Source organism: Heterodontus francisci, chromosome 18 (assembly GCF_036365525.1).
Source record: "Heterodontus francisci isolate sHetFra1 chromosome 18, sHetFra1.hap1, whole genome shotgun sequence".
NCBI classification, from domain to species: Eukaryota; Metazoa; Chordata; class Chondrichthyes; order Heterodontiformes; family Heterodontidae; genus Heterodontus; species Heterodontus francisci.
In genome coordinates, this window is record NC_090388.1 from 7230668 (window position 1) to 7251781 (window position 21114).

Here is a 21114-nt window from a genome sequence, read left to right on the forward strand (position 1 = left end):
TCTGGTTATTTTAACATTGCCAATTGGGTCGCACTCTTTGCAATGGATTGAGAAATCACAAATAAAGATTTAGCATTTTACATTTGTCCAGTGGGAATGTTTATGTCAATCTGCTGATACTCAACTTTTGAAACATGTTTTACAAGTTTTGGGAGGTTTATAAAAACATGTCAATCTTAATCCAATCATACAGAGAGCTGAGATTGTAGATTGCTCACATCTGGAAATTCTCTATGTACTCTATCAAAACCCTTCACACTTTTGAACATCTCTATTAAATTGCCCTTATTGAACCCCTTCATAATTTTAAAGGCCTCAATTGGGTCTTCTCTCAACTGTTTTGATAGAGCACAGAGCCCCAGATTGTTCCTCTCATCTATAAAAGACGTACAAATGACATCAATACAACCATGAGTCAAATCACTGACAGCCAGAACGTGTCACAACACGCAGTATTCTCGGCTGAGGAAGTTGCAGGGGATGCCTAGTGTGCACATTTACAAATCGAGACACCTGCAGCATTGCGAAACAGTGAAGGAGGCAAGTTTTATTCAGCTAAAGAATGCAGCCCGTGTAAATCTGGCAGACGGATTTTACAGGATATAACTTCAAATAACTCTTAATGCTTTCACACAAAACAAACAAAAGTTAAATACACCCAACTCCAGCTTTGGAGGCTCTGAAAATACAACGACTCAAATATTATTCCCTCCCACTCCAAACTCTCCCACCTCCAACCCCCCAAAAAAACCCCATTGGAAAAAAAACTGAATGCAAACTAAAAAAACTAGAAAATATGACTATTGCAAGTGAGTGGAGATGTTGGTGGTCTTTACATAACATAATCAGAGGAAAGGGGTTTCAGCAAACTGCTTCTTCCGATTGGAAATGCTGCCATCACCCATGTGCCCAATACCAGACCTAGAAACGGGATCATGCCGTGCAGCAATTGGCCTATTCGGTGCATAGATATTGGGGGCCTGATGCCTGCTTGGGGCCTCCTTTGCAAAATTCATTAGAGACTGACCTCAGGGACAGAATGGATGCCAGAGTAGGCTTCTTCCGCCACTCAGCAACTGGTCCAGCCATCAGTCCTGAACGGGACAAGAGGAGACTGTCACCGGAAAGGGAAGTGCAAACTTTTTTTTTGAAAGAACTTACCTTGTTGTGATTAAATTAAATTTATTAATTACGTTAAATCTGCCAGCAACTGCTCGCCCCTCCCCCACCTGCCTGTAACGGGCATGATCCAATATCTAGGCCATAGAATCTTACAGTACAGGAGGTCATTCGGCCCATCGTGCTTGAACCGTCTCTCTGAAAGAACTAACCAATTAGTCCCACTCTCCCTCACCTTTCCTCACATCTTATACTTTTCTATTTCAGCTCTTTATCCCAAAACCGCCAGCTCTACCAACTAGAAGGACAAGGGCAGCAAATACATGGGAACACCACCACCTGCAAGTTCCCCTCCAAGTCACACACCATCCTGACTTGGAATTATATCGCTGTTCCTTCACTGTCACTGGGTCAAAATCCTGGAACTCCCTTCCTAACAGCACTGTGGGTGTACCTACCCCACATGGACTGCAGCGGTTCAAGAAGGCAGCTCACCACCACCTTCTCAAGGGGTAATTAGGGATGGGCAATAAATGCTGGCCTGGCCAGCGACGCCCACATCCTGAGAGCGAATTATAAAAAGCAACTTCCTCTTTAAAGACTAATCACTGATAAATGTAAAGGATGTACATTTGCCTATTCTAAAAGGCACAGTCATTTATGGAAATTCTAACTCGGTTGATGTATTTGCATACTTAAAACTGTCTGACTGAGAAGGTACATTCCAATTAAGCAGCTGCATTATTCCTCCTTCAAAACATTGTGAAGACAGATAATGATGGTTCCATGATTACTCTAGTATGCAATGCCCTGCACAATAATTACCCTTATTGTCCTCTTTTCCTGAAATTGCTGACTGGTGGCTGGAGTGCCGATCCATTGTTACTGGCTGCCCAGATGACGAGTGTCAGCATTCTATTTGAGGTTTGGGCCATCCATGCACAGCAGCAGCAGTTGGGGCAGCAGTCCGGAATCTGGAGCTATGGCTGATGTTTTAGTCCAAAGTCTTTGAAGTCAGTTGCAGACAGAGATCGGCTCACTCAATGCTAACAAGAACCCAGGACGGAATCGTCCTGGTCTGTGACTCAGCCACTGCCCAGATTAACCTGCCCATCCACTGGGGGAATTCCACACAATGTAGCTTTATACACCGAACACCTATCCCACCTCCTCATTCAAGAATTTGGCTTGCTTGTATGGCACAATCTCAGTAAAGCGACTTCCGTTCGCGAGCTGCATGGTATGCCTTTGTTGTCCGGCTATTGATGAAATCTAATTTTGTGAATCCAGCCTTCAAATAAAACAAAACAAATTCTCAATAACTAACAGAGTGAATAAGAAAGAACTTGCATTTATATAGCATCTTTTTCAACCTCACGATGTCCCAAAGTGCTTTACAGCCAATTAAGTACTTTTTTCTGAAGTGTAGTCACTGTTGTAATGTAGGAAACATGGCAGCCAATTTGCACACAGCAAGTTCCCACAAACAGCAATGTGATGATGACCAGATAATCTGTTTTTAATTATGTTGATTGAGGGATAAATTTTGGTCAGGACAGTGGGGAGAACTCCCCTGCTCTTCTTCAAAATAGTGGGATCTTTTATGTTTACCTGAGAAGGCAAATGGGGCCTCAGTTTAACATGTCACCTTAAAGATGGCACCTCCGGCAGTGCAGCACTCCCTCAGTACTGATATTAATTTTCAACTCTGATGCAGAGAGGAATGTGGAAGGGGGAATTTTACTGGGGATGGGGTTTTGGGGATGCTCCTTGACTGTCTTAATAAAAAAGTTTTTGGAAGGTCAGGAACTGAGTGGTGATGTGACGGTAAGACTTTGTGCAGCTATTTTAATGCGTGGGCTCAAAACAGAGCAGGAAGGAGTTAATACTTAAAACCATTAACTTAAATGGCAGGAAACTGGGTCGAGTTTTACTGCGTGGAGAAGGTTGGCTTTCTTTGCCGGACTGAATGGCTTGCGAGGCAGTGTCAGAGGGCATCAAGGGTCAACCATACAGGGTGGGATTGGAGTCATGTGTAGGCCCAGAGCAAGTGAGGACGGCAAGTTCTCATTCCTGAAGGACATTCGTGAACCCAGTTTGGTGTTTACTCCAATCAAGTAGATTTCATGGTCATTCCTCCTGGTGCCAGTCCACAAATTTACCACATTTATTGAATTCAATTTCAAAGTCATTTTAACCACTGGCACTGACATTCCTCGAGAAGTGGGGGTGCTTTCGCTGATCTCCTGCTGTAATTCCAAGGATGCCCCCCCCACCCCACCTCCCCAACCAGGCAAACACAGGAGACCTGGTTCTGCTGGACTTACTTGGTTCTCTCATAAAGGTCAGAATGTCTGTCCACCCCTCAGAAGGCTAAGGATTGCCAGGAACATAAGAAAGAAAGTAAGAAATAGGAGCAGGAATAGGCCATTCAGCCCCTTAAGCCTGCTTCGCCATTCAATAAGTTCATGGCTGATCTGATTGTGGCCTCAACTCCACTTTCCTGCCTGCCCTCCAATAACCCTGGACTCCCTGGTAGATCAAAAATCTGTCTAACTCGGCCTTGAATATATTCAACGACCCAGCCTCCACTGCTCTCTGGGAAGAGCATTCCAAAGATTAATGATCCTCTGAGAGAAGAAATTCCTCCTCATCTCCATCTTAAAAGGGAGACCCCTTATTTTGAAACTGTGCCCCCTAGTTCTAGACTGCCCCGGGATGGTTAAGGATTGCCAAGAGCCGGGATGGAGAGGTGGAGAGGTGTAGGGAGGGAATTTCAGAGATCAGAGTCTAGGAATCTGAAGCACGGCCACCAATGACAGAGTGATGAAAATCAGGGACACGCAAGAGGCCAGAGTTGGAGGAGCACAGAGATCTCAGAGTGTTGTAGGGCTGATGAGTTGACAGAAATAGGGAGAGATGAGGCCATGGAGGGATTTGAACATAAGGATGAGGGTTTTTTAAATTTACAGCACAACCGCGCCAATGCAAAGAGCTGCTGTGTAAGTTCGGGCTTGGGGGCGGGGTGTGGGTGGGGGGTGGGGGGGGGGGGGTGTGGGGGGAGGCAGATGTTGATTTGACCTGAAACGGTGTGACGCGACCTCAGGAGGCTTGCTTTGCAGTTAGCTCAGCTGTGGCAGCTGGATTGAGGCAATGCAACATTAGCACTGGTGCAGAGGGAAACTGCTTCATCGCAACACAGCTAAAATAACCCATGGGAAAACAGTTCAATATCCTACCTTTTTATAGACAGCATGAAGGTCCCGATGCAACCACAAGCTGTACAGCAGATTGGAGGCAGCCTTTCCAGCCGTGGTGGGATCATTTCTGGAAAACAGGAGCACAGACATTATAATTTTTCGGACTGGAAGGCAGTTTACAGTCGTGTTTCCTAAGGGTCGGTTTAAGGACCACTGCTCTTTTTGATATATATTAATGACCTCTACTAGGGTATACAAGGCATATTTTCAAAGCTTGCAGATGACACAAAACTTGGATTGGTCAAAGTCATGAAAGGTTTTGATAGAATGAATAAAGAGAAACTGTTTCCAGCGGCAGGAGGGTTGGTAACCAGAGGATACAGAGTAGAGATAATTGGCAAAAGAACCAAAAGGGAGAATTTTTTTCTTACGCTCTGACTTGTGATCTGGAACGCGCTGCCTGAAAGGGCAGTGGAAGCAGATTCAATAGTAACTTTCAAAAGGGAATTGGATAAATACTTGGAGAAAAGAAAATTTCGGGTTACTGGGAAAGAGCAGGGAAGGGGCCATCAACAGCAGTATTATATTCAACCACAATCTGTAACCTAATGGCCCGACATATCCTCCACTCTACAATTATCATCAAGCCGAGGGACTAACCCTGGTTCAATGATAAGTGTAGGCGAGCATGCCAGGAGCAGCACCAGGCAAACCTAAAAATTAGGGACCAACCTGGTGAACCTATAACATAGGGTACTTGCATGCTAAACAGCATGCTATAGACAGAGCTAAGCAACGGATCAGATCAAAGCTCTGTAGTCTTGCGACATCCAATCATGAATGGTGGTGGATAATTAAAGAACTAACCAGAGGAGGAGGCTCCACAAACATCCCCATCCTCGATGATGGTGAGGACCAACATGTGCAAAAGACAAGGCTGAAGCATTTGCAACCATCTTCAGCCAGAAGTGCCGAATGGATGATCCATCCTGGCCTTCTCCTGAGGTCCCCGCTATCATAGATGCCAGTCTTCAGACAATCTGATTCACTTCACGTGTTATCAAAAGAAACGGCTGAAGGCGCTGAATACTGCAAAGCTATGGGCCCTGACAACATCCTGGCTTCAGTACTGAAGAACTAGCTGTGTCCCGAGCCAAGCTGTTCCAGTACAGTTACAACACTGGCATTTACCCGGCAATGTGGAAAACTGCACACTAACGGTCCTGTCCACAAAAAGCAGGACAAATCCAACCCGGCCAATCCTTTATTATGGGAAGAATTGAAAATAAAAGTAAGGATGAGATGCTTCAGTTATACAGGGCATTGGTGAGACCACATCTCGAATACTGTGTGCAGTTTTGGTCTCCTTACTTAAGGAAGGATGTGACTACGTTGGAGGCAGTTCAGAGGAGGTTTAGTAGATTGATACCTGGAATGAGCGGGTTGTCTTATGAGGAAAGGTTGGACAGACTGGGCTTATTTTCACTGGAGTTTAGAAGAGTGAGGGGAGACTTGATAGAAGTTTATAAGATCCTGAACAGTCTTGACAAGGTGCATGTGGAAAGGATGTTTCCTCTTATGGGTGAGTCCAGAACCAGGGGGCACTGTTTTAAAATTAGGGGTCGCCCTTTTAGGACAAAGATGAGGAGAACTTTTTTCTCAGAGGGTTGTGCGACTTTGGAACTCTCTGCCTGAGAAGGTGGTGGAGGTAGGTCATTGGATATTTTTAAGGTGGAGGTGGATAGATTCTTGTTAAACGAGGGAATCAAAGATTATCGCAGGTAGACGGGAGTGTGGAATTTGAGACGCAAACAGAGCAGCCATGATCTTATTGAATGGCGGAGCAGGCTCAAGTGGCTGAATGGGCTACTTCTGCTCCTAATTTGTATGTATGTAATTACCGCCCTATCAGTCTACTCTCGATCATCAGTAAAGTGATGGAAGGGGGCGTCGACAGTGCTATCAAGTAGCACTTGCTCAGCAATAACCGGTTCACCGATACTCAGTTTGGGTTCCGCCAGAGCCACTTGGCTCCTGACCTCATTAGACCCTAGGTCCAATCATGGACAAAAGAGCTGAATTCAAGAGGTGAGGTGAGAGTGACTGCTCTTGACATAAAGGCAGCATTTGATTGAGTATGGCATCAAGGAGCTTTAGCAAAACTGGAGTCAATGGGAATCAGGGGGAAAACTCTCCGCTGGTTGGAGTCCTAGGCCCAACCATCTTCAACTGCTTCATCAATGACCTTCCCTCCATCATAAGATCAAAAGTGGGATGTTCGCTGATTATTGCACAATGTTCAGCACCATTCACAACTCCTCAGATACTGAAGCAGTCTGTGTCCATATGCAGCAAGACCTGGACAATATCCAGGCTTGGGCTGATAAGTGGCAAGTAACATTCGTGTAACACAAGCATCAGCATCAAGCACAACCATCTCAAACAAGACAGAATCTAACCATCTCCCCTTGACATTCAATGACATTACCATTGCTTATGGGGAAAGGCTGGATAGATCCTGGGAGTTACCATTGAAAAGAAAACTTAACTCAACCAACTATATAAATACCGTGGTTGCAAGAGCAGGTCACTGGCTAGGAATTCTGCCCCAAAGCCTGTCCACCATCTACAAGGCACAAGTCAGGAGTGTGATGGAATACTCTCCACTTGCCTGGATGAGTGCAGCTCCTACAACACTTAAGAAGCTCAGCACCATCCAGGACAAAGCTGCCCAATTGATTGGCACCCCAGCTACCATTTTAAACATTCACTTCCTCCACCACCGATGCACAATGGCAGCAGTGTGTAGCATCTACAAGATGCACTGCAGCAACGCACCAAAGCTGCTTCGACAGCACCTTCCAAACCCATGACTTCTACCAACTAGAAGGACAAGGGCAGCAGACACATGGGAACACCACCACCTACAGAAAAGGAAAGCTTATGTCCGACACAGAGAACTCAATACTACAGAAAACCAAGAGGGGTATAGAAAGTGGAGGGATGAAATCAAAAAGGAGACTAGGAAAGCAAAGAGAGGGCATAATATTGGCAAAATCAAGGTGAACCCAAAGATGTTTTATCAATACATTAAGAGTAAGAGGATAACTAAGGAGAGAGTAGGGCCCATAAAAGACCAAAAAGGTAACCTATGTGTAGGGGCGGAAAATGTTGGTATGGTTCTTAATGAATACTTTGCATCTGTCTTCACAAAAGAGGGGGACGATTGCAGATATTGTCGTTAAGGAAGAGGGATGTGGTGTATTGGATGTGATAAACATAGGGAGAGAGGATGTATTAATGGGATTAGCATCCTTGAAAGTTGATAAATTACCAGGGTCAGATGAAATGTAATCCAGGCTGTTAAAAGAAGCCACGGAGGAAGTAGCAGAGGGTCTGTCCATTATTTTCCAGTCCTCACTGGATACAGGTGTGGTGACAGAGGATTGGAGGATGGCTAACGTTGTGTTTAAAAAGCGAGGGATAGACTAAATAATTACAGACTAAAATAAAAGCAAAATACTGTGGATGCTGGAAATCTGAAATAAAAACAGAATGTGCTGGAAAAACTCAGCAGGTCTGGCAGCATCTGTGGAGAGAGAAGCAGAGTTAACATTTCAGATCGGTGATGTCCGTTCTGAAGATGGGTCACTGACCTGAAAAGTTAACTCTGCTTCTCTCTCCACAGATGCTGCCAGACCTGCTGAGTTTTTCCAGCACTTTCTGTTTTTATTCCAAATAATTGCAGGCCTGTTAGTGTAACTTCAGTAGTGGGCAAATTATTGGAATCAATTCCGAGAGACAAGATAAACTGTCACTTAGAAGGGTATGGATTAATCAAGGAGAGTCAGCATGGATTTGTTAAGGGAAGAACTTGTCTGACTAACTTGATCAAATTTTTTGAAGAAGTAACACGGAAGATTGATGAGGGTAGTGCAGTTGATGTGGTCGACATGGATTTTAGCAAGGCTTCTGACAAGGTCCCACATGGCAGACTGGTTAAAAAGAATAAAAACTCATGGGATTCAGGGAAATCTAGCAAGCTGGATATAAAGTTGGCTCAGTGGCAGGAAACAAAGGGTAATTGTTGACGGGTGTTTTTGCGACTGGAGGGCTGTTTCCAATGGTGTGCAGGGATCAGTACTGGGTCCCCTGCTTTTTGTGGTATATATTAATGATTTGGACTTAAATGCAGGGGGTAGGGTGGTGATCAAGAAGTTTGAAGATGACACAAAGACTGGCCGTGTGGTAGATAGCGAGGAGGATAGCTGTAGGCTGCAGGAAGATATTGATGGTCAGGTCAGATGGGCAGAAAAGTGGCAAATGGAATTCAACTTGGAGAAGTGTGAGGCGATGCATTTAGAACATAGAACATAGAACATAGAACAGTACAGCACAGTACAGGCCCTTCGGCCCACGATGTTGTGCCAAACCTTTAACCTACTCTAAGATCAAACTACCTACATACCCTTCATTCTACTATCATCCATGTACCTATCCAAGAGTTGCTTAAATGTCCCTAATGTATCTGCTTCTACTACCACCGCTGGCAACGCATTCCACGCACCCACCACTCTCTGTGTAAAGAACCTACCTCTGACATCTCCCCGAAACCTTCCTCCAATCACCTTAAAACTATGCTCCCTGGCGATAGCCCTTTCCGCCCTGGGAAAAAGTCTCTGACTATCCACTCTATGCCTCTCATCATCTTGTACCCCTCTATCAAGTCACCTCTCATCCTTCTTCGCTCCAATGAGAAAAGCCCTAGCTCCCTCAACCTTTCTTCGTAAGACATGCCCTCCAGTCCAGGCAGCATCCTGGTAAATCTCCTCTGCATCCTCTCTAAAGCTTCCACATCCTTCCTATAATGAGGAGACCAGAACTGAACACAATATTCCAAGTGTGGTCTAACCACACTTGGGGAGGTCAAACAAGGCAAAGGAATACATAATTAATGGGAAAATACTGAGAGGTGTAGAGGAAGTGAAGGACCTTGGAGTGAATGTCCACAGATCCCTGAAGGTAGCAGGACAGGTCGATAAGGTGGTTAAGAAGGCAGATGGAATCCTTTCTTTTATTAGCCAAGGTATAGAATATAGGAGCAGGGAGGTTATGCTCGATCTGTATAACTAATTGTTTACGCCACAACTTGAGTACTGTGTGCAGTTCTGGTCACCTTATTACAGAAAGGAAGAAATTGCACAGAGAGGGTACAGAGGAGATTAACGAGGATGTTGCCAGGACTGGAAAAATGCTGCAATGAGGAAAGATTGGATAGGCTGGAGTTGTTCTCCTTGGAACAGAGAAGGCTGAGGGGAGATCTGATTGAAATGTACAAAATTGTGAGGGTCTGGATAGAGCGGAGGTGAAGGGTCTATTCACTTTAGCAGAGAGATCTGTGACTAGGGTGCATAGATTTAAAGTGATTGGTAGAAAGATTAGAGGGGAGATGATGAAAACATTTTTCACCCAGAGGGTGATGAGGGCCTGTAACTCACTGCCTGAAAGGGTAGTTGAGGCACCTCAACTCATTTAAAAGGAGTCTGGATATGCACCTCAAGTGCCGTAAACTGCAGGGTTACGGACCAAAGGCTGGAAGGTGGGATTAGAATGGGTGGATCGTTTTTCGATCAGCACAGACACAGTGGGCCAAGTGGCCTCTTTCTGTGCCTTAAACTTTCTATGATTCTATGATTCTATTCTATGCAAGTTCCTCTCCAGGTCACACACCATCCTGACTTGGAACTATATCACCGTTCCTTCACTGTTGCTGGAACTCCTTCCCTAACAGCACTGTGGGTGTATCTGCACCACATGGACTGTAGCAGTTGATGAAGGCAGTTCACCACCACCTTCTCAAGGGCAACTAAGGATGGGCAATAAACACTGGCCTTGCCAGCGATGCCCACATCCCAAGAATGAATTTTTTTAAAACTGCCAGATAATAAAAGCACAAGGTCCATCTCGTTCACCTTCTCCCATCCTGGGAGTTACAGGATACAATGATAATGGAGTTGTTGACTAATCACAGCGATCAATCTCTGACAATGAGCCTACAACAAACCCAGACATGAGGTGGGGAAAACCCCCAGTAGGGGAGAGCTTTGGGAACCAGAGGTCCAAAGTCACCTGAACCCCCCCAAGCATGCATCACTCTCCACACATCATGTCTCAAATTATATATTTACTGTGCCCCAGAATGTTAAAAGCATGTTAAAAGGCAGCACAGTGGCGCAGTGGTTAGCACCGCAGCCTCACAGCTCCAGCGCCCCGAGTTCAATTCTGGGTACTGCCTGTGTGGAGTTTACAAGTTCTCCCTGTGACCGTGTGGGTTTCCTCCGGGTGCTCCGGTTTCCTCCCACATGCCAAAGACTTGCAGGTTGATAGCTAAATTGGCCATTAGCAATTGCCCCTAGTATAGGTAGGTGGTAGGGAAATATAGGGACAGGTGGGGATGTGGTAGGAATATGGAATTAGTGTAGGATTAGTATAAATGGTCGGCACAGACTCGGTGGGCCGAAGGGCCTGTTTCAGTGCTGTATCTCTAAACTAAACTAAAAAAACTAAACTAAAATCTGGAAGAAATCCAATTTGCATCTTAATGAATCAACAGTCTCTGTTCCCACCATCTCCTGAGGCAGTCTGTTCCATAGATTGACCACTCACCCACTGAAATATTGGGCTGGATTTTCAAAGGGCTGCAGGTTTGGGAACCGATGCAGACGCGATTTGAAAATTGTGGTCCCGGAGATCATCTCCAGAACCCGATGCCTCGAGTACAGTTTGTGATTTTTAATGTCAGGCCAGTGGGGTGGGGTGGGGGGGGGGGTTCGTTGGGGGGGGGCAGGAGTGGCAAACGGGGAAGGTAGGGCCCATTAAACCCCTTTAGGAACTTGGTAACAGGCTGGGGGGGTCGATACTGCAATTTTTAATGGTGATTTCAGCGAAGCCCAACAGTCAATGCAACAACTGTTGGGTTCACTGTGGGGCAAAGGGGGAGGGTTTTTTGATTGTTTAAAATTACTCTGCCTTTGGAATCCTGCACAGTACCTTTGCTTTGGGCCGTTTGCACTCCGTTTCATCCCTGTGTGCTGCTGGCATCTGAGGAGCTCCTGCCCTCCTCGGCAAGGCAGTGGAAGCCCCCATCATGCCATCCACGCCTTTGCAGCTGGCACCAGGCAGGCAGCTCCTGCCTCCTTGAGATACTCAGCAGCTCTAATTGGACACCGAGCTTGACTCCTGCCCAATTAGGGCATTTGTATTTAAACCATAGTGTCACACGAGTGACGCAGTGGAGATGGAGCCCGGAAATTATCCATCCCTGGATTGAAAATCCAGCCCACTGTTACCGCAGATTAGTTTTGAATTTTCCCTCTTCCAGCACAGGCCCTGTCCTCTGGTTCTACTGTCCTGCACAAGCTTGGCACGGTCGACATTATCCAATCACTTCCAAATCCTAAAAACAGCAATCCGATCACCTCTCAGCCAACTCTTTTTCCAGTGAGAACATGCTCAGTTTCCATAACCGTTCCTCCTAATCCCGCCTGTTTCCCTCCTGCCTGCTGCTGTTCCTTGAAGCTTGAGGAGGTTAAGGGGAGATTTGCTGGAAGTGATCAAAATCATGAATAGTTTTGATAGAGTAAATAAGGAGAAACTGTTTCCAGTGGCAGGAGGGTTGGTAACCAGAGGAAACAGATTTAAGGTAATTGTCAAAAGAACTAGAGGGGAGCTGAGGAAACATTTTATTTATTTGTTTTGTTTTGTTTTACACAGCAAGTTATGATCTGGAATGCACTGCCTGAAAAGGCGGTGGAAGCAGATTCAATAGTAACTTTCAAACAAGAATTGGATAAATACATGACGGGGAAAAAAGTTACAGGGCTCTGGGGAAAGAGCAGGAGAGTGAGACGAATTGGAAAGTTTCTTTCAAAGAGCTAGCACAGGCATGATGGGCTGAATAGCCTCCTTCTGTGCCATATCTCTCTAGAAGGCCGGGAGTTTCCAGCAGGAAGGACCCCATGTGGGCCATCAGGGGCTCATTAGAGGCTGCTGGTCCCATCAATTCAACACCAGCACCAACCTTGAAGGGAAACTGTCTTGGACAAGGCATTCAGTGAGATGCGCCATTCCAATCCCTAGATGGCCCTGTTAGTTGCGGGTGGGCTCCCATTTTCTGGTCGGAATCCTGCCGGGAGCCCATAGGAGCCAACGGGAATAAAAATTGGAAGAGATGTAAAAAATAAACGAGAATGCTGATTGGCTTATGCCCATTTTACACTGTCGCTCAAAATCAAAACGACCCCAATACACACATGGCCAGGATTTTGTCTTGGAGACAGGGGTCTCGACCCCCAGCAAAAGCACCAGCGAGAGCGCCGTGTCACCTCCTCTAGGGAAGGTCCGCCAAATCAAGTGCCAATTAGGCACTTAGGTGGACAGTGGCCAGGCCTTCCCTGGGATCAAGGACCCCGGTGGCGGAGGTCCCGCCTGCTGATAGCTGCCGGCCAATCAGAGGCTGACTTTAACAGAGCAGTGCTGCTGCGGAGCTGGTGGCTGCTGCCAGTACTGGAATCGCCAAAGGCCCTGGAACCAGGCCACAGGTAAGTTACAGTGGGAGTGGGGTGGGGGTGTGGGTAGCAAGGGCAACCTTCCTGACGCTGGGCCCCTCGTTCAGGCACTAAGTTTGCTTGATGTACTTCACATGAGGTGACAGGCCCGCCTGCCACTGGGCTGATTCTGGCAGCGGTGGAATGAGGCCCTTAATTGGGTATTAATTGGGCACTTAAGGGCATCAATTGGCGGAGGGGCAGGAAGGCGGTTCCACCCTGAACCACACCCACCACCATATAATCCCGTCCAATTATATGCACTTTCCGCCTCCAAATCCAACGTAGCGGAGAGCATAAAATTACCCCCATTACATACCAAGACCTGCGTACGTTCTTGTGTTGTCTCAGCAGTCAGTGCCACTCACCGGTCACTGTTGCTAATGCTTACGATTTTCGCCAAGCCTCCATTCTGCACAAAATTGCGAGTATTTTGTGGGTTATTCTGGATCAGGTTGTTTAGCATATGGCAGGTAAAAGACACAGTCTCCTTGGGAACCGAAGAGTCCTTGTCCGGTTCAGGGAGTATCGCTATCAGGTCGGGCATGATCAGATTGGCTGGAGAAAGAGGGGAAGAAAAGGATTAAATGCTAAAATTTCCAGGCAGCATTATAACTGCAACACAAGGCAATGGCTGCAAATTTCCTTGCTTCCTCTCCCATTGTCAGACAACTGCTGCCACATTGGCCTAGAAACTGGATCCCGTTTTGCGCCTCGGGGTGTGCACAGGTTCATTCCATGATGGAAGAATGGCACCCGCCATTTTGGTTAGGACTCCTCCGTAGGCGTCCAAAGCGTTTGCCTGAAAATGGCTCTTTGCACGTGGACCAATCGTGGAGACCCGACATTTGTTTCAGGCCCCCTCTGCAAGATTGGATTGTCACTTACGGAAGTTTTTAACACGACGCCAGTTTCCTCAATCATTCAACCACACTCTCTGTTGCTTATTATCATAGCTCCTCCATTTACACCAGTTCTGAATGGGCTGTAAATTTCTCCTCCAAACTTTAGGCGCAGCCCAAAGTCATATTTCTGATGATGTTTACAGCAATTTTCTTTTTTTAAATTTCCCGTACCGTGTTTTTTGTTGAGTAAGGTACACTTGGCGCTGGGAAAGGCAGTACTCTACTCACTCAGCTCCTCGTGGATCTTGGGGTTTCGTGACATGTTCCTCAATAGAGAGACTGCGGCTTTCTGCACAGTTGCCTCCTTCGAGTACAACATCCGTCTGATGTGCTGGAGACCGTTCTCTTTCGAGGTGATGGTCTCGGAAATGGTGAATCCCATCTATTAACGGCCAAACGCGCACAGTTAAACCATTGTATCTAATGACACATTGTTTAAAAAAATGTCTCCCCTGAGACAACTTCAAACAGCTTTCTGTGGCATGCAAGGATGGGTACAAAGCAGTAAGACTTCAGTGAATCATTAAAATAAAATAAAGCAAAATAAATAAATAGGGTTAAATTTCACTGGCCGACAACCTGGCCAATAGTGAATAGTTCATTTTAAAGGCCTAGCCTCTGTACCATGCCGCTAGCTGACCAGTATTAAGTATCAGTAATGCTATAGTATTTAATTTGTGTGTCAGGTAGAGGCCTGCTCAGATCGGGAAAAAAGAACCCAACCCGAACCCGGCCGAACCACAGCCGGAAGAAGCTGCAGTGCATGCGCGAGACGTCACAGTGACGTCACTCGCTCACTGCGCAGACTCAGTTTCGTCCCGGACTCCCAGCTCAGCTAAGTTTTTTTATTTTTAATACTTACCAGCAGAGCACTTACTGTGTGTGTCCGGCCCCACCTGGACCCGACTCGATCTGGACCCGGCGCAACATGACCCGAGACCAAAAGCCGGCCCCGGAAGATGGGCCTGCTACCCGACCTGAACGTGACACGTCATCGGGTCCCATCGGGTTCGGGTCGGGTAACAGGCTTCTAGAGTCAGGGGAGACAGTGCACAGTGGCAATATCAATAGATTAGTAAACCAGGGGCCCAGGCTAATGTGCTGGGAACATGGGTTTAAATGCCACCATGGCAGATGGTGGAATTTAAATTCAATTAATTAATATAAATCTGGAATCAAAAGTTAGTCTCAGTCATGAAACTATCATCAATTGCCATAAAAACCCATCTGGTTCACTAATGTCCTTTAGGGAAGGAAATCTGCTGTCCTTACCTGGTCTGGCCTACATGTGACTCCAGACCCACAGCAATGTGGTTAACTCTTAACTGCCCTCTGAAAAGGCCTAGCAAGCCACTCAGTTCAAGGGTAATTAGGGATGGGCAACAAATGCTGGGCTTGCCAGTGATGCCCACATCCCATGGAAGAATAATAAAAAAGGAGCAGATTCACACAGCAAATGTAATGTTGCTGTGAGACGGTTCTGCTTTGATGTTGTAAGCACAGATTCAGTTTTGCGATCTGACTCTGATTTGTGATTGGTCCCCTGCTCTCCGGCAGCTGGGGTGGGGGTGTGGAGGGGTTAGAATGCTGAGCTGCAGACCCTGCTTGTACACCCAGAGTACGATGGGGTACTGCTTGGCCTGCCAGCCGCAGTGTAAATGATCACATACATTGTACAATGTGTGAGGGATGGGCTGATGCCGACCCCTTTATTCCAGGCAATATTACTGGGGTTTGAGCTTACTGATCCACTATTGGCTGTGAGGTTTTGTAGCGCTCCGAGGGAAGCCTCCTGGGTGCAGTTCCTGGTGCTCCTCGCGACAAGGGAAAGGTACATCCTCACTACCAGGCTGTGCCAAAGCCACTCAACACCCTTGGGGTTCCTCTTCTCTTCAATCGTCGGGATGTTGACCATGCCTTCCTAAGGGGAGAGATTGAGAAACTGTCATGAAGATGAAAAGAATTCACCCTTGCCCCCAGCTGTAAACAACGGAATTCTCATTTACAAATTGAGCTTTTATATCGGGAATAAAAATGACTAAAATGGGCAATTTACCTCTCCTGATTGGTGGGTAAGCAGTAGGTAAAATGGAGCATCCCCATTTCCCGCTTCCATTCCCTATTTTAACCCTGCTGTGCACGAAGCCTCATTGCTAGATACTAATTGGTGGGGGCTACTGTGACATACTCGGGACACCCGCAGGCGCTTTAACCCGCTCCCACTCTGAGGAGCCCTCTTCGGTCAGCACCCCGGGTAGGTCAGTGAGACCCCAGTCTTCAGCACACGCCGCTGATCAGTCCGAGCAGCTGACATTGGGGGAGTTTCAGTCTGGACGACCCTGACGCTGATTCCCGCGCGCGATTGCTCTCCCCTCCCACCCACTTCCTGCTGGGAAGTCATATCAGCTCGAGTGTACCGCCTTCCTATACACAGGCTTCAGGCTGTTGAAGGTGCTGGTCCTATGAAAACAAGGCTAACCCATTGTGAAGCCGTGCTCAGACAGAGTAGGGACCAGAGAATCAAAGCTACAGTCAACTAAGCCTATCTTTGAGCTGTGCTGCGACCTCTCACTTGACGTGCAGGTCTATTCACCCACATCATCATTCCACACATACCAGTGGCCCTCTGGTAACGCACTCAAATGATCCCGGATCCCAGATACTGTTTACACGTGCTATTTGGCCACAGGAGCCATCACACCTGAGCCTGGGACTGTCCTTGCCTTATTGTTTTCTTTCTCAGGATGCAGGTGTCTCTGGCAAGTTTGGCATTTAGTGCCCATCCCTAGTTGTCCTGAGAGGGTGGTGGTGAATTGCCTTCGTGAAACGCAGGCATTAGTGAAATAGTGGAGTTTTTAACTGCAATCTGCCTGCTTCGTGCTTAGGTTCACTGATGCCAGAATTTAATCAGTAATATTTTCCACTTCTGACAAAAGGTCACCGACCTGAAACATTAACTCTGTTTCTCTCTAAACAGATGCTGCCAGACCTGCTGAGTATTTCCAGCACTTTCTGTGTTCATTACAGATTTTTATAACTGAACGAAAAACCTCAAACTGTTGTGGCAGGATTTGAACTCGTATTCTCTGGCTGTCTAGTCCAGGAAGGGTGGTGAGGATCCTTGAGAGGGTGCAGAGGAGATTTACCACAATGGTTCCAGGGATGGGGGATTTTAGTTACAAGGTTAGGTTGGAGAAGCTGGGATTGGTCTCCTTGGAGCAAAGGAGATTGAGGGGAAATTTGATAGAGGTGTACAAGATTATGACAGGTTTAGATAAGGTAGCTGGCTGAATGTACAAGGACTAGGGGACACAGATTGAAGGTTTTGGGCAAGAGATGCAGGGGGGTGCAGGGTATGTGAGAAAGAATTTCTTTATGCAGCGAGTGGTAATGACCTGGAACTCGCTGCCTAGAGGGTGGTTTGGCACTTGAAGGAAACAAACTCACCGGGCTACAAGGAGACAGTGGCAGATGGAATTTAACGCTGAAAAGTGTGAGGTGATACACTTTGGAAGGAGTAATGTGACACGGAAGTATTCAATGAATGGCCTGACACTGGGAAGTTCCAAGGAACAAAGGGACCTTGGCGTGTTTGTCCATAGATCTCTGAAGGCAGAAGGGCAGGTTAATAGGGTGGTGAAAAAGGCATATGGGACACTTGCCTTTATCAATCGAGCCATAGATTACAAAAGCAGGGAGGTCATGTTGGAGTTGTACAGAACTTTGGTAAGGCCACAGCTGGAGTACTGTGTGCAATTCTGATCGCCACATTATAGGAAGGATGTGAATGCACTGGAGGGGGTGCAGAGGCGATTCACCAGGATGTTGCCTGGGATGGAACATTTAAGCTATGAAGAGAGGTTGGAAGGCTTGGGTTGTTTTGACTGGAGCCAAGAAGACTGAGGGGTGACCTGATCGAGGTGTACAAGATTATGAGGGGCATGGACATGGTGGATAGGGAGCAGCTGTTCCCCTTAGTTGAAGGGTCAGTTACGAAGGGTCACAAGTTTAAGGTGAGGGGCAGGAGTTTTAAGGGGGATTTGAGGGAGAACTTTTTTACCCAGAGGGTGGTGATGGTCTGCAATGCCCTGCCTGGGAGGGTGGTAGAGGCGGGTTGCCTCACATCCTTTAAAAAGTACCTGGATGAGCACTTGGCACATCATAACATTCAAGGCTATGGGCCAAGTGCTGGCAAATGGGATTAGGTAGACAGGTCAGGTGTTTTAATGCATCGGTGCAGACTCGATGGGCCGAAGGGCCTCTTCTGCACTGTATTATTCTGTGCCTGGGACTGACTGGATTGCTCGACAGAGAGCCGGCATAGACTCGATGGGCCGAATGGCCTCCTTCTGTGCTGTAGTGTCTCTATGACAGCAACACACGACCATACCCATACGTGATGACAAACTCCTTGGATCTTAAGTCAATTTTGCTATCGCATTCTGAGGCCGACCAACTCTCCCACAGACAAAATTCAGACACCTCATGGCCTGTTCAATGTTCCGAGGCACTGTGATAAACTTCAAGCTGAGAGTTTAGCAGGTTTCTTTAATTGCAGGTGAGTTATCCTTGGTGTCCTGGCCAATATCCTTCATCCACCATCACTAAAACAGATTATCTGGTTATCATCTATTTTCTGCCCCTGGGAGCTTGCTCTGCATAATTTGGCTGCCAAGTATCCTACATTACAACCGTGACTACACTTCAAAAATACTTCTTTGGCTGTAAATGCTTTGAGTTTGTACAAGGTGCTATATAAATGCAGTTCATATTTCACAATCAGGCTTAGCTGATTTAAACCAGTGCCACCCCCATCCTCACAAAAACATTTTCCCATAATTAAAAGTTAAAAGATTCTGTGCAAAGGCATCATATGTAGCCGCCTCACAAGACCTTTTCAAATTGAAATAAGAAGGTGGAGGGTGAGGTTGAGAATCAGCATTTACCTCTTTCAGCCTTGAACTACGAGCTCCAAAGCAGCCTGCCGATTTCTTGTGTGCCGAGGGGTCGTTTCTCCAGGCAAGGTTCTCGGAGTAGGTGCTTGACAGCTCATTCTCCAGTTGGAAGGACAGGTTGTGTAAGATGCACATGCAGTTCTCCGTGGACTGAGAAGAAAGCAGCAAAATTTATTCCAACCCGGTGCCATAAAAAAAGTCGATCGCAAGAGGGTTCAACCCCTAAAAGCCAGAGGAGCTCAAACTTTGTGTCTTTACACCACGGTGAGGAAGCTCATGGGGCAACTATAGGGGCAGATCTCCATGTCTGTTACTCTTCTAATCTGAGTACAGGTGCGGTATGACAGATTGGGGGGTCCAGCAGCAGGGTGTCTCATTGGCCCAGTGTCTAATATTGGCTCCAGTGAATTCAAGGCCCAAGTAGTTGTTTGCAGCTCTTCTCAAGGGCAGACTGAAGACTGTTTGCTTAAGGGTGCCATTTTGGACATGCTAGACACTTAATGAGGTAGAAACGGGTCTTGGGCGGTGGCAGAAAATACATGGTACCGTATTGGCAATTGGCATTTAGTGTTCATCACTAGTTGCCTTGAGAAGGTGGTTGCGAGCTGCCTTTTTGAACCAAGTGGTTTGATGCAACAGAGTGGCTTGTTAGACCCCTTCTGAGAGCAGTTAAGAGCCAACCACATTGTTGTGGGACTGGAGTCACATGTAGGTCCAGACCAGGCAGGTTTCCTTCCCTAAAAGTGAACCAGTTAGATTTTGATGACAATCTGACAGTGTCATGGTCACTTTTACTGCCATGGCTTTTAATTTCCAGATGGATTTAAACTGAATTCCAAATCTCAGACACCCCAGGTGGGGTTTGAACTCACGTTCTTTACATTATTGGTTCAGGAGCAAGGCCCTTTTGGTGGGACACTCTTTAGAAGTCCCACGGACATGGTGGGTAAGTGCTTTGAGGCCTGTTCTGGGCCCTCGTTGCAAATTTTGTGGGTTATTTACTGCTGATGCTTTAGTTTAAAGGAACCTTTGTGCCAGCTGTTTGCTGATTATTTATTTTCGGTCTCGACAGGTCATGACTGACACGTGTGGAATCACTGGGGTGAGGGTGTGGTCAGAGGAGCAGGGGGATTTACAGAGGGGAAGGGGCTCTGAGGAACCTCCATGCCCTGTGACTTCCTGCCCCGAACTACAGTTCCACCAAATTTGTTACTTTACCTTATCATCCTCTTGATTATTGGCAATAGTAAACTGAATGTAGTGGACAAGGGAGTCAATTAACCCATCACATTCTCTCATTTGCTTCCGACCCTCTGGACTAGCTGAACTTAGGTTTCTGTAAAGAGGGAGAGAGAGCAGGAGGAGGAGACTCAGTAAGGAACACCAGCTAAAATCTATTCAAGGCAGTTCCGAACAAACATTTACATCAAACTTTACATATTGTGCGTATGCTTGACTTGGTCATTCAGGGATTGTGATCTAAAGCTGGCAGGTGACTGGATGGCAGGAGTGGAATCTCCATTGGCAATGCAGGAACAGTCTCTGGCCAGGAGCTAAGTCGGGGGAGGTGGGGGAATATCAGAAGAGCTTTTTCAAAGGTTGTGTGTCAGGGAGTTGGGGGGATGCCAGGGGCAGAGGCAGCCTAATCACTCCTGCTCTGCTAGGAGCACAACAAAAGTAAAAGGACTCACCACCTGTTCCTGCCATCTTCAGTCACTCAACAACTGCTTGCATTTATATAGCACCTTTAATGTAGTAAAACATCCCAAGGTGCTTCACTGGTGTGTTAACAAACAAAATTTGACACCGATCCACATAAGGAGATATTTCCACTGAAAGTCATTAAAAAGCAGCCACACTAGGCTTGATGAGAATGTTACTTTGCCAGAACGCACAGCCTCGATTTTCCAACCAGGCAGGAGTTGGATGGATGGGCTTTGTGCTCACACCTTCCAATTCCCTCCCACCCACTCCCGCACTCCCAAAATCTATCTACATGTGTACTGCAGTACAGTATGTCTGGGGCCCCCAGGACTACAATCACATTGTCAGCTGTGGCTCAGTCGGTAGAATTCCCACCTCTGAGTCTGAAGTTGGTGGGTTCAGGCCACACTCCAGAGACCAGAGTACATAATCCCGGGCTGACACTTCTCATTATTGTGGCTGTGTTGTGGAGGATGAGATGAGACCCTGTCTGCCCTCCAGATGGAGGTAAAATATCCCAGGGCACTACTTGAAGAAGAGTTCTCCTTGGGGCCAATATTGATCCCTCCACCAACATCACAAAAAGCAGATTATCTGGTCATTATCACTTTGCTGTTTGTGGGAT

At 46.7% G+C, this 21114-nt stretch overlaps 1 protein-coding gene across 1 annotated transcript in view; it reads right to left on the reverse strand.

Annotated features, from left to right (window-relative positions):
* Positions 1-537: 537 nt before the first annotated feature.
* Positions 538-21114, reverse strand: part of LOC137379416 (plakophilin-2-like) — a 62937-nt gene continuing 42360 nt past the window's right edge. The window contains exons 7-13 of the mRNA XM_068050198.1: positions 20004-20121; positions 18777-18935; positions 15575-15751; positions 14059-14212; positions 13294-13483; positions 4359-4446; positions 538-2410 (exon numbers count right to left, since the gene is read on the reverse strand). Of these exons, the coding sequence (XP_067906299.1) occupies positions 2327-2410; positions 4359-4446; positions 13294-13483; positions 14059-14212; positions 15575-15751; positions 18777-18935; positions 20004-20121 (970 nt within the window). The 3' untranslated portion in view covers positions 538-2326. The remainder of the gene's footprint in view (positions 2411-4358; positions 4447-13293; positions 13484-14058; positions 14213-15574; positions 15752-18776; positions 18936-20003; positions 20122-21114) is intronic.